The sequence below is a fragment of the Xiphophorus maculatus genome, chromosome 2, assembly GCF_002775205.1.
Source record: "Xiphophorus maculatus strain JP 163 A chromosome 2, X_maculatus-5.0-male, whole genome shotgun sequence".
In the NCBI taxonomy this organism is placed as follows: Eukaryota; Metazoa; Chordata; class Actinopteri; order Cyprinodontiformes; family Poeciliidae; genus Xiphophorus; species Xiphophorus maculatus.
In genome coordinates, this window is record NC_036444.1 from 22222846 (window position 1) to 22236586 (window position 13741).

A 13741-nucleotide genomic window follows, 5' to 3' on the forward strand; every position below is an offset into this window, starting at 1 on the left:
CCTTTAAATACATTAAGTTTCCTATTCTTATTAAATTTATATTGTGATTGATTATGTTAAACTAAAACAAAGTAAATAATTTACCAGTGCTACTTTGTTCATAACTATTTTCTAGTATGGACTTAAGGATCAAAACAGAAAATATATCAGTATTTATTAACTGGTCTGTCATTTTAAGGAGTTAATGCCTTTAACTGCTTGAGTGTAAAATTATTATGTTGACCTTGGCAGTAAAAGCAAATGCATTTATTTGTAGCTTTTGGTTATTTCAAAAGCTACAAGATGTCTGCAAAAAATTAATTCTTGACTTGATATTCAGCTAGGGATATTCTCCTAAAGCCACAGAGAAGCATTACAAATTCCTTCAGTTTATTCCTTTTCAATGTTCTCTTATCCTTGTTCAGGGTTTGCAGAGGTGTTGGAGAAAATCCCATTAGGCAAAGAGCAGAGTACAAAGAACCTGTACAGACTGTAAGTACGTCACAAAAGTCCAAACTAGATGGATTTCCATCTTTCTTCATTGGAAATCTTTACTCATTTGTGCTGTTAGCAAGTCCAAATAGATTTTCTTTAGATTCTTCTTGAGTTCATTTCCAGATTCTTTTTTTTTTTTAACCCCCGTACTGATCAAACATTTTTGCACATTTTCGACATGCTGCTTAACAGAACGAAACATGACTTGATTCAGTAGTCAATAATTTGCAAATATAAAGGGTACAAAGAGTTTTAAAAACTTTGATAAAGTATCCCTGTCTCTTGAACGTTCCCACATTTTCTCATGATGTAACCACAAAATTTGCTGTGTTTTATTAGGATTTTATGTGATGGATCAACATAATTTTCAAGTTTTAATCTATAAAAGAACTTGAAAAGCATGCATGATTTTTTTTTTCGTAACAGTGCACCACTTTGTGTGGGATAATCATAGAAAATCTCAATAAAATCCACTGGTGTTTGTGGCTACGTGACAAAATGTGGAGAAGTGTAAGGGGTGGGAACGTCTCCGCAAGGCACAGTAAATATCACAATATAAGCTGTACTTCAATGAAAACTTAATTTTCATCTTCTCTTGTGGTGTTTGTTGACAGACAGAAAATTGCACAATTCAACACACATTTTCTTTCAAAGATTACACACTGACACAAACAACATGGAGTTCAGCTATATAGCATGTGGGGAGGATTGAAGACCGATTCACCATTTCTATGTTTCTTTTTACGCTGCTTCCTTTCAATCTCTTCCAAGATTAAGCTGTTTTTGCAAATCTACATTTATGCTGTGATGTGAGAAAAGAAGTTGACAGTTCAGCTTATGAAAACCTTAAGAAAATTTCCCATTTGTGGCTTTAAAGGTACTATATTCTGAGCTTTTTTTTGAGCAAAAAAGAAAAAATGCTGAAGGGAGAATAAGCACGACAAATACGCCTGGAATGGGTCAGGTGACCACATCCGGAACATCGTGTAAAACAAGCTTCATTTCAGCTCTCAGAGTGATTATTGAGAATAATATCTCTCTTTCCTGATGCAACAGCAGGTCCTTGATTGCAATAAATTCTATTTTCATCACCAGTGACACGTTCAGTCTACTTGCAATTAAACATTTATGCACTATAGTGATATTATTAGCAGAAAATATTATTGCCAAGGGAGTTTGGGGAGATTGTGTGATTCCCACTCATTCAGTTGTGAAGTTGGCTGTATCCTCCATCATTTCCTGAGAGGGAGAGAGGGGTCGGGGGGGGGTCCATTGATACCACCTTCAGCTGCTACTCGTAGCGTGGGGCGCCTGTCTGGGATTCCTCTTTCTTCGTCTTTTGTTCTCAAGGATAAAGGGCGGTGACTGATGCCATACACATCAAAACATCACTCCATCTTCTGCCGCTCTGCTAGTTCCTGTCTTTTGCTCAGTGTGACTCTGAAAGTCCTTATTTAGTCAATTTTCTACCAGAATCAGAGCGGCGAGATGCTCTCTGCTTGTAACGTGACAGTCTCTGGGTGACTCAACTGTAGGGTCCTGTTGAGACCAAACAATTTAAAAGTCAACAGTTTTTGAGTTAGTTTTTTTTTTTTTATTTAGAGCAAAAATGAACACAATCCATTGAAATAATTTAGTAACACGTTATTTGACGGGGTGTGCATAAGACTGACGTGACACTGTGATAAACATGACGTGTCATGAACATGAAGGAGTCTTTATGAATGTCTGACTGTTGTCATGAAGACTCATTCAGTAAATACCGACACTTTTAATGCAAAGTTGCATCGAAAGTCCTTTAAAATTGCCAACTTTGAAATATTTGGTAAATAATGACACTTTTAATGCAAAGTTGGCACTTTTAATTCAACTCATTAAAGTGTCATAATTTTCCGAATGACACTTCATGACAACAGTCATAGACATTCATAAGGACTCCTTCATGTTCAGAACAGGTGTTATGTCATGTTTATGACAGTGTCATGTCAGTCTGTCAATAAAGTGTTGCCAAATAACTTTTTATATATGTGATTAAATTGTCATGATTACATTAAATACAATACCTGGTAGATAATTAATTGAATAAATAACTAAATATTTAAATCTGTGATTAAGACTTCAGTTAGTCACATGAAATGACAAATAATTGTTCTAGCATTATTTAATTGTTTCACTTGTCACTGTGGCTCATCAGACATGGTGATATCTGATTGGTTAACCGGCACAACAAGTCCCTTCAGACCCTTCATGTTGTTGCCCCGCCCACTGAATTATGGGTAAGGCCGAGCTACAAAACAAATTCAAGCTGTACTGCAACACATGGCCAGGAAGTGGTTTCATAAAATAAATTTCAGATAATGAATATACATTCTTATTAATTACTCTTACAACTTAACATCATTTTATGTAAACGTATTATTCAAACATTGAAGTAATTATAACAAAATACATATTTTTCTTTAGCATATGCATTTCTAATCTTAATTTAAATGGCCACTTCTTGAACTTGTCCTTACCAGGAAATGCATTTCTGTAAGTTTATTCAGTGATCATTCCAATAAATCCATAACCAGATTGTTTCCATAGTTGTTGTTTTTTGTTGGGGGTTTTATATGGTGAACATCTGGTATAAATATTGTCAGTGGTCCCATTAGAAATATTTAAACAGAGAAAATGTTGAGGTAATGAACATTTTTGGTTCTGGGTCATTTTGGAGAAAAAAAAAGAAACAGCCAAATAAGCTGCATTATTGTTTTTTCAGGTACCTGTTTTGAACTCCATTCTGTAGCTGCTAGTCTGTAAGAAGAAGAAAATACACAGCAACAAGTTATTTGTAGGGACATTGACATTTTGAATCTTTTACCATCTTTGGTCTTTCTGCATCTCTTTGTCAAAACTGATAAAGATCAGTTATAATAGGAAATGATACGTTTCAAATTACAATCGGTTTTATTAAACTTCAGCAAGGACAAGTAAAATGGCACAAAAAACGTAAATTAAAGAAGAAAAATACCCGCATTAAATCCTGCATTATGATTTACCAGTACATTGCTGCTTCTTGAATTGAATCAATTTCACTGTCCACTTTGCAAACAGAGCTAATAAATAGCATGAACATTTTCAAGGTTGGCATATTTTTCTTTTAACGGATCCAATTTTGGACCCTGACAATGAGGTGAGTGGCTGCTTTGCATGTTGCTGCAGCTCATCTGATGGAGATTATCAAGCATCCGTGTTCAGATGTGCCTCAAAAATACACTTCAATGTCAAAGTTGTTTAAAATTAGAACGTCTGCAGCAGATGTTCACCTTTCCGTGTGGATTTAGACTGACTAGCAGCTACTGTGGTCAGGTCCGCAGGCAGACCCACATACACACCGCCATAATTCCTGAGAGGACAGGAGAAGAAATTATGTTAGTGTAACATAATTTGTCAGTTAGATTTTGAGTAGAAACAATAAGATTAAATTTGGCTAATAATAATATGTTCGTAGAATTTATTTTCTTTGAGTTTCAACTCTTAAGAAATTTCAGTCCCTTGCAAAATTCTCTCTTGACCTTTTTCAGATTTGGTTTTAGAATCAAAAGACTGGAAAAAAAAGAAGAAAAATGTTACATTTCAACAATCCTGAGAATATTACACACTTTTGTCTTCAGCTTATTTTATAGTCAGAGAAGGTGTCATTGAGCCGTTCAAAGCACAGTTGGGTTACAAAACCTTTTTGTGAGCTTTAAACATTTTACAGAGCTCTGTTCAATCCGTCATATGGAAGTAGAAAATGTATAACATAATGGCAAACCTACCAAGAAATGATTGTCCACTTAAAGTGAAAAATGTAGCAAGGAGAGTATGAATTAAATCTCTACTATGTTCATTTAAATGAGGTTATGTGAAACAGATTGACTTCAAAATCCCTGAATCTATCATCAGAGTCAGGAGAAGAAGAAGTCCTGTTTGCAGTTCGCAAGAAGCCATGAAGGAGACATGGCAAACATGTCGAAGAATATGCTCTGTTCACATGGAAAACTTAAATTAAACTTTCTTGCCTACAAGTTGTTGGCATTATTTTGAACACCGAAATACACGCTGTACCCACCACACACCCACTGTGAAACATAGTGGTGATAGTATCATGCTTTTAATGAGCAAAAACAAAGGCATTGGTCAAAGTTAACTGGTTGAAATGAGACAAAATAAAAGGAAGTTCAAGGAATATCAATACGTTTTCTTTAATATAATATCTACCTTACTGGCAGATGTTGGTTACTGTTCTTGCAAAATACTGACTGTTTTACAAAAAGCAACATGGCAACCGAAAACCTCAGAAGCGTCAACAGAATACCTTCTTTTCTCATCGTCTGCCAAGGGATCTTCTGTCCTGATTGAGAGAAGAATCACAGGTTAGGTCAGCGTTCAGAGCCCAGCACAGAAACATCTGAAGCTCTGAGAAGAAGCAGCCACTGGACTCCAGGGTGTGTTTTGTTTCAGCTGCGCTGCGGAACATTTACGGCGAGCTGCAGGGAATACGGATCATTCCCCGGTGGCAGCAGCTGATGATGATGCAGCACATGGAATTGGCAATTATCGTTTCAGCTGAGGTTATTGAACAATCAGCTGCTTGCAGCATGTTGTTGTCGCAGAGCTCACATGAAGCTGCGCCGCAGACAAAACAGCAAAAATACTCAGCTTGAAGGCTGTTCTGTTTGCAGATTCTTTTCTTTTAAGCATAAAATGCGAGTGTGCGCATGTTTTGTTTGTTTCATCTTGGAAGGAACTCAGTAGGCACTAAAGTAGACCGCTGGGATTCCACCCTGTGGTTCCCTAAAGACTTGACCTAGCATGTTTACTCTGCTTGATTGGTAAAGTAAAGGATGAAATCAAGGTAAGGAGAAATGGGTTAGGAAATTCTTTTGATGGGCATTGTGGTAGATAGATAAAGAGTTTGTCTGTATGTGACAAAATGAGTGTGGTCTACACAGGGGCGCCACCAGGAATCTTGGGACCCATGACAAAAAATTTAATTGGGACCCCCCGCGCAGCTGCTGTTACAATTTTTTGAGTCTATCTGACCCATGAAAAGTGTCACAATTTTAAAAGCTTGCAACTGCCTTGCTTTCTTTGGTCCAATACTGATAACTAGCACAATATTTACTGCTAATGAATTTTACATACAACAGTCTGCATACAGTATGCAAGTAGGTTACTTACATTTTTTCTTTTAGCCTTATATTACTGAAATGTCTCTCCCCACAAGCAACAGTCAAAAGCAACGTTCAAAATATACATGAATCAATCCAGACTTCTCAAAAAATGCTATGTAGTTGCATTTTATTCAAGCTGCAGTATAGAACTTTAATAAGAAATATGTTTTCTCCATATTTGTTAAAGCTGTCACCATGTCCTGACAGTTTATTATGAGACAGATAATCTGTGAAAACAATCAGTCTCCTCCACCTTGTCCTTGAACTGCTATTACTGGCTAAAATGATGCAACGTTCTGACCAAAACAACCAATCAGAACCAGTAGGAGGGTCTTAGTGCTGTCAATCAACCTCATTCACTCACTGCTAAATGTGGTAATGATGGAAAAACAACTTATCATTACAGGAAAAATGTTTATCTGCTGTCACTGGTAGCAATGCTAACTAGACTGAGCATTCACAACAGGCTATGCTAGCTGCAGGATAGCACAGAGCGAGGGGGAGGAAGGATGAGCAGCAACATGAGATGGTGATTGACAAAACTCTCTGGTTGTTTCTAGCACTTTGAGAAAGCAGAGGAAATAGATTTTTACCAGATTATCTCTTGTACCATACTGTCACAACATAATGACAGTTTTAACAAATATGTAAAAAATATTTTTATAAAAGTTACATACTGCAGCTTTAATTTCACTTAGCAGAGGACGAGTCAGGAGGGACGTGGGTTAGAGCTGCTGCTGACTGACTCACCTGTTGTTAAGTGGTAAAAGGTACAGGGACAAGTTCAATATATGAATATGTTGGTAATTTCTTTTCTTAATTCATTAAATGCTAGTAAAATGGAGGCAAGCTGTCTGTAGCTAAGCTAACTATGCTAAATGGTTGATAATCTCACACAGTCTCTTGGAGAAAAACTGGATTATAAATTAACACTCTTGCCTTTTTCTCTCTCCCTCTCTCTCTCTCTCTCTCTATTTCTTTTTTTTTTTTTTTTTTTTTTTTGAAAACCTGATTTTATAATTTTTTCTTAGAAGCATAGTAAGAACCACAGTCGTTCTTGTTTTCTACTGACTGCTGCTGAACACCGTCACCGTCAAGCGCTCCAAGCAGGAACGAACCATTTCATGCAGATCCAGGAGGGCTCAGAGTAAATATGGATTTCTGCTTTTTGGTCTGGAAGGGGCAACATTTGATTTTTACTGCTAAAAACAATCTGCAAAAATGCAATATGATTAATTTTGTAATTGACAGGGCCCCAATTTTTTTTTTTACATTTCTATGAACACAAAATAAATAGATAAATTGTGGAGGGCCCCCTGTTGGTCAGGAGCCCTTAGAATTGTCATAACTTTTCCCTTTTCCTATACGGCGCCCCTGGGTCTACATATGTTTGTGATATTTTGACGGGTTCAGTTTTAGGACGCTCTGATTAGTTAACACTCTTCAGTCAGCTCTCAAGGGCTTAACCTGGCTGCTCAAATGGCTACCAGGAAACATACATGCTGATTTAGGGTACAAAGTAGACACACATGCTTGTAAATGTATCCCTGTTGTAGTGAATTAATCTATTTTTTACTCGAAATCTTAATCCTCACCAGGTCAATAGTAGCAGTCATGTATTCCTATGGTTATTCTTATGGTTGAGTCTTACATGTTTGATTCTCAGTTTAACACTGACAAGAAAATTGATGGATAAATAGCTTTCTGGGACCCACCAAGGCTGTTTTCTGAGAAGTACTACTAAAATCATCCTAATTAATAGAAATAGAGGTTTGCAAGTAGACTATATAATATGTTTCACTTTGTAAAATGAGTTACTGAAATAAACTTTTCAGTAATATTCTAATTTATTGAAATGCACCTGTATTTTGCATCAGACTTTGAATGAAACTAGTTATGCCTTTCTTTCAACACAAACCTTCTTTTTGAAAACCATGCATAATTTATGTTCTGTTTCACAATTATTGCACTTCTTGGTGTTGATGTATCACGTATCAACATTTAGCATCCAATAAAACACTAAAAGTTGACATTTGTAAGGTGACAAAATGTTAAAAACTTGAAGGCAACTATTTTAATTATTAACTATATTTAACTATTTTACCAGAAACTTCATTTTAGCTTTGACTTATGTCTTGCAAAGCTTTATGAATTTCTCAAATTCTTAAAAATGACTGGTGTACTTACACATCTTTGGAGGCTTCTGCTGGCCCTGAGAACAGAAAACAAACGAACAAGATTTAACCCATGGAGGAATGGAGGAAGGATGTTTTATTACTAACTTTTAATTTCTGTGTTTAGAATCACTGAATCAAGGACAGACAATAATAGGATGCTGGCAGTAGACTCACTTCATTAAGGGTGGATGTAAACCTTTTTATTTCTGCTGTGAAAACCTTTGGGTTGTGAAGGTTCATTGAAATACAGACACTAACTACACAGAGCTGGACAAGCCTTTTATTCTAGGTGGTGTCTAGATTGTAGTAATCTGTAGAAATCCTTGTCACTCTCATGAATAAAGAAATAACCAATAAAAATCATCAAATGTCTCCGTTGACAATCCCCAGCTCTTTACTGCCACACTATACGCCATCTTCTAAAAGTTACATCAAGCATGATGACGATGCGCCGTCACTGAGCAAAAGTCATCACGACCTCAATCATTAAGACAGCTTCATGCGAAATCTGTCGAAATGAAGCGAGTCCTGTCGAATTAGGACTTTGATTAGATAATGTGACGGTGCGTCTTAAGGCTACAGTTATTAAAGCATTCAAGATGGCTGCTAGTAATGGTAATGAGGTAATGAGTTGTTGTGCAATACATTTATGCTCAGTATTTCAGCAGACACAAATAAACACAGCAACTCTGCTCAGAGCAGCTGTTCTTATTTTATTTTTATTTTTTACAGAAACAAGTATATTACATTCTAATGAGATTCAGGACAAAACGCAGACAAAAAAAACTTGTTTTGGTTGGAGCCACATACAGATGTATTGTTTCTTTTAAGAATGTGTGTTCTCTGTGTTTTTCTTCCATGTAGAAAGTACTCCCAGCTCAGTCCTTCAGCTTAGCTGTGCCTCTCTCCCACGCAGTGTATTTGAAAGAAATCTTGCAAACATTAAATATGTGCACTTTCTTCTTTCTTCTGCATAGAAAATATGTTCTGGTGGTATTTTAGTTTTACCTGTCTCTTCTTTCTGAGTGGACCGAGTGAAGAAGATAATGCTGTCATTTGTACTTACTTTGTTTTCCTTTTAAAAGTACTTGTATTTCAGTGCTTTTAGCATCTCTTTATAGTGGAAAGCAACTTTAAAAAATTGATTAAATTAAATATATTTGCTCATTTTGTTTGTTTTTCTTCTGTAGAAATAATTCTATCATAGTGCCTCTTAGTTCAGCTGCATTTCTTTCCTGGAGCGTGCCACTGATATTGCAACTATAAACCACATCTTCTCTCTCTTTTTTCTCTTTTCCCTAGAAAGAACTCCTGACTCAGTGTTTTATGTGCTTCTTTTTTACCGCGTGCGTCTCCTTCCAGTCTTCTGGTCAGCACAGAGAACAGCTAAAGATGCGCTGCTAGAGGTGTCTTCATAATATTACCAATTAAATAATTAACCTTTTATGACTGTATTGCATAAGTATTGCATTTCAACTGAACTGTATCCAATTGGATCCAAATTCAACTATATGACTGGATATGAACTGGACGTATTTGTCTCATTAAGTGGCTTTTGATGATTTTGTTGCTAATAAGTGAACATTGAACTGAACAGTGTGATCATTCTTTTTTTTGTTTTTTTTTTGTTTTTGGCCTTGAAGCCGTTGAAACTTTTACTCAATTCAGTTTAGAGTCCTGATGTTGCTTATGTAGCTTAAAATTGCTTTTGGTTTTCAGCTCCACTGTCAAAGAACCTACAGTATATGGAGAGCAGCACAAGAAGCCTCAGTTCCAGTGACACCAGTAAAAAGCTCAAGGCTGTTTAACTCCTAGATGAGCCAATTAGCATTTCTTCATTCCTGATGCACAGGCTCTACAGCGATGAAGTTAAGCTGGAGGATAATTTGACCCCCTTCCCTTCGTACTGTATGCATAGCTCCATCCAACAGTGTAGAAAGACATGCATAGGATTGCCCTTCAACCAATTTTTATCTGTACTTGTGCGAAACTAATCCCGGAAGCATCAAACTAATGTGAAATCATAGAAAACGAAGCAGAAAAACATGGGAAATATTTCGATCTATGTTGAGATCTGCAAAGGTTTCTAGTCCGTGACAAAGAGGCCTTTTCAGTGCCCTCGACAAAAGCTCATTCATATCCGAGGCTGCGCATCTGCGCACACAAGGCTTGGGTTGAACAATGTGACATATAGTGCGGTCATTTGAGTGAACTCGACGAGGGCCAGGCTTGAATTCATGATGACCTTGTCCAACTTGATTTTCACGGCTTCTTCAATGACCTCAACAGTGGTTAGGATTTGGATTTTTATGATCAAAAAACGGGAATATTTACTTCTAGGTTGCACATAAATATCAAGTCAATGTGCTGATTTTAATTTTTAAAGACGAAGGTAAATGTACACCGAGAATTAAAAAAAAAAAACACACAGGTAGGTCATGAAGCGTGGCTTTCCTCAGCAGAATTTCACAAATTTTAAAAATGTTTAAAATGTGAAAAGTCCTTCTAATTCTGCCAGGTGAGTATTAAGGGTGATGACATCACAAAAGGCACGAGGAGAAGCAGGAAGCATCATGGTAGGCAAAAGCTTTTGACAAAATGGTCCTATAGTATTACTTTAGTTCTAGGAGTACCGTTAGTGATCCAGCTCAAAATTGAAATGATTATAGGATTTGTTACACAGAGTTGTGTAATTTAAGAGTTTATTTTCTCCTAATTTTGATGATTATGAGTGAACAAAATTGCCAAAGAAGTGGCGTATCCACGCTTATTTTTGGAAAGGTGAGTAGAAGAAAAAAATGTGGAAGAGAAAAGTACAGAAGCAACCTGATAACCTGTGAGCCACTGGAGGATTATGATACAAAGTCCTTTAAAGAATTTGAGAGATTCATAAGGTGAATCTGGTGACACAGATTTAAGTGAAACTAAACACAGGATTGACTACAAGGGTTACCTGTAATATTTGACTTTACCCAATATCTTCAGACTGAATAATCTGGGTTAAAGATTAGGGAGATGCCAAGAAGGCCCAGAGATTCAACAATTGCAAAAAATACTTGTGGAAACAACCCAAAAGCTGGTCAGCAATTATGAGGAGCATATACACTGCTCAAAAAAATAAAGGGAACACTTAAACAGGTGTTTAACACTTAAAGTGTTCCCTTTATTTTTTTGAGCAGTATATTTGCTGCCATGCCTATGAATATTTTTCCACTTATTCTTAGAGTTTAGCAGTGTAAACAACTCTCCACATGCAATTTTTAAATATATAAAAATAAATACTTTTTTCAAAACTGACATTTTTTAAGTTGCTTTGTTATCTTTTGTGAAATTCTTGACTGAATGAAAATAGTGTGAAATGAATGAGCTTCACTTTTTGAAATAAATTTCAGAAATAATGTTTTTTTGTTGTTGGTATTGTAATTTGTGAGATGCTTTTGAATGTTTTCTTATGACAACTTGACTCAAAGTGATTGCTGATAATGAAATCTGGCCATTCCAGCCTTCCCTGGTCTTCCTCACAAACTGCTTCAGTGTTTTATTATTTTCGTGAACTGCGTGGAGGGTTTTTAAATGAAGCGCAGACATATTGCTGCAGCTGTGCTGAAAACAAAACTGAAGGACGAATTTCATCATTAGCCTGCACTGAGACAAACAGCAAGAAAATGTAATCAAAAGAGCTCTGAGGGTTTACAAAGTGCCTCAGTACCGCCCAAAACCAAACCAAAAGGTAAGTTTTGTATGGGTGTTTTTTTTTTTTGATTATGCAACAATCTACAACAATAAAGCCAATATCTATAACTATGTATAAAGTGAGTTGGATTGGTCTGACAGAAATATCCGGCTAGTTGCTTTAATTTTGTCCTTAGACACAGGCCTGACGTCAGCTGGCGTGGACAAATGAGAGCCGCTTCAATTCCCAATTTGTCAGCGTGACAGGATGACACACACGTCCTTGACACTCTTCTGATCGCTGACCTCTGAGACCAAGTCAATAAAAAATGGATGAGGCCGACCGAAGTCGTCCGCCTGTCACTGACAAACAGGGTCCAGCCCAGAGGGAGGTACTTAGATGTTGTTTACAGGCCATGGAACCTCAGCGTGGATCACATTTGGACCAGGCTGCTACGTCAACACGCCTGGCAAGCACTGATTAGGTACCTGCAAGCACATGCACGTTTGCACAAGCACAAACACACCCATTACGCTGCTTTAATGGGCAGTGGTGCTGGTGAGGTAATTCTGCAGATACTTCAAACCAATTATTACCGAGACAATATTGCTGGTGTGTGTGCGTACCAGCACACACACCGTGTGTGACCCTGGAGATTTTCTCAGGTGTAATTTAAAACAGTCTGAGCCAAGTGAGTGAGATGTGCTAGGGGGAGATAAGATGGGTGAGGGTTAGAAAAACTATTTGATAAGAGAATATCCTCCGTTCACACCGTGTCGTTCAGGTTTTACGACTCAAAGTCAGGAGTTGATTTAGTATTTCAGAGGTGCCTGCGTTCAGGACACCCTCGGTATCCGTCAAGTGGGGAGACAAGGATGAGTGAATGTCAGTATTTCCTTGGAAAGCAAGACGGCGACGGAAGAAAACAGACAAACTAAAAAGGAATGCCCAGATGTTGCAACTGTGTGAAAGTCAAGATGTTTTAGAGATGCAGTCGAGTCTTAGATTAGGGATTTTGCCAAACTGGACTCTGCATCTGCGTCTTTAGGGTATTAACTCTTAAATGTGAACATTATTGTAAAATGCAAGAAGGATTCTGTAAATTTCTTTTAATTTCTTGTCATTAATATGGAGCAAGAAAGATTTTTAGACAGGGCAGAAGATGTTTTCATGAATGAAGTCAAGTAACCAGCATGCACCCACAAAGATGCGCTCCTGAGCGTAAGCGTTACCCCGGCAGACTTCATCTACCCCCAAAACACCTTCTCCTCCTTCCCACAGAGACGGTGACAGCCTCTCGCTCACCAATCAGCCATCACACCCCTGACTGACACATCCACACAGAGATTCCTAAAACACTCACCCCCTCCTGAGGTGCTGGTGGCTGAGGAATTGCCACAACCCATTTTGCATCGATGCAGCCACCGTCTAGGCAGAGCGAAGACGTTCAGTGAGAGGAAGGGTGAGGAGGAGAGGGGGGAAACCCGCGACACATCGGAGGGAGGAGAAGGAACTGGGGGGCGGCGGGGAAAACAGAGAGGGAAGGTCAAAGAAATGGCTCAGAGGGATGCCCTTTGGTGGCGTGCCTGAGTCCTGCGCCCGCCTGCCCCGCAAAGCCACAGAGAGCTCAGATTGAGGTGAAAGCTCCGAGACGCTTTTATACGTACGCACACTGAGACGGAGAGAATGACAGTAAGAGAGAGAGAGAGAGAGGAAGAGAGAGACAGAGGGGGGGAGATGGAGAGAAAGATGCTTTGCCCTCACATGATTTGCTCTTTTTCTCCACCCTGACATGGTTGCCCGGGAAACCAGGGTAAAGAAGGCGGAGAGTGGAGTGTGACTTTAACCAATGGGGAGCTTCCGTTTTACATGAAGGTGTAAAAGATTTACTGTACTAAAGGGCATCAATACAGCCGCCAGTGGGAGAGAGATGCTCACGGTGAAATTCCCAATTTGCTTTTTGTGTGATGAAAACAGAGGACCTTTGTGAGGTTTCTCTACGGCCGAGGCTCGCAGCAAAAAGCCGGCTCCTCTGGGTTCTGTCTAAAAACAATCCAGCTACAGACAAACACCCGGCATAGGAAACCGCAAGTGCCACACAAGGGTCATGTCTTGGCCCCCGGCTGTTCTCAGGGCATTTTGATTTGTCATGCTTTTTGGAGCTCTTGCAGGACAGACACAGTTTGTTGTTGTTTCGTTCTATGGTAATCCTTACA

General features: G+C 38.2%; 1 protein-coding gene across 1 annotated transcript; it reads right to left on the reverse strand.

The window, feature by feature from the left end:
• Window positions 1-601: 601 nt before the first annotated feature.
• On the reverse strand, window positions 602-13236 carry c2h12orf75 (chromosome 2 C12orf75 homolog). The gene is made up of 6 exons (XM_023343534.1): window positions 12889-13236; window positions 7863-7887; window positions 4817-4852; window positions 3783-3862; window positions 3240-3270; window positions 602-2013 (listed from the first exon to the last, which is right to left on the reverse strand). Exons 1-5 carry the CDS (start codon window positions 12929-12931, stop codon window positions 3266-3268), a joined length of 189 nt encoding a protein of 62 aa, XP_023199302.1. The 5' UTR covers window positions 12932-13236; the 3' UTR covers window positions 602-2013; window positions 3240-3265.
• Between the last annotated feature and the right edge of the window lie 505 nt (window positions 13237-13741).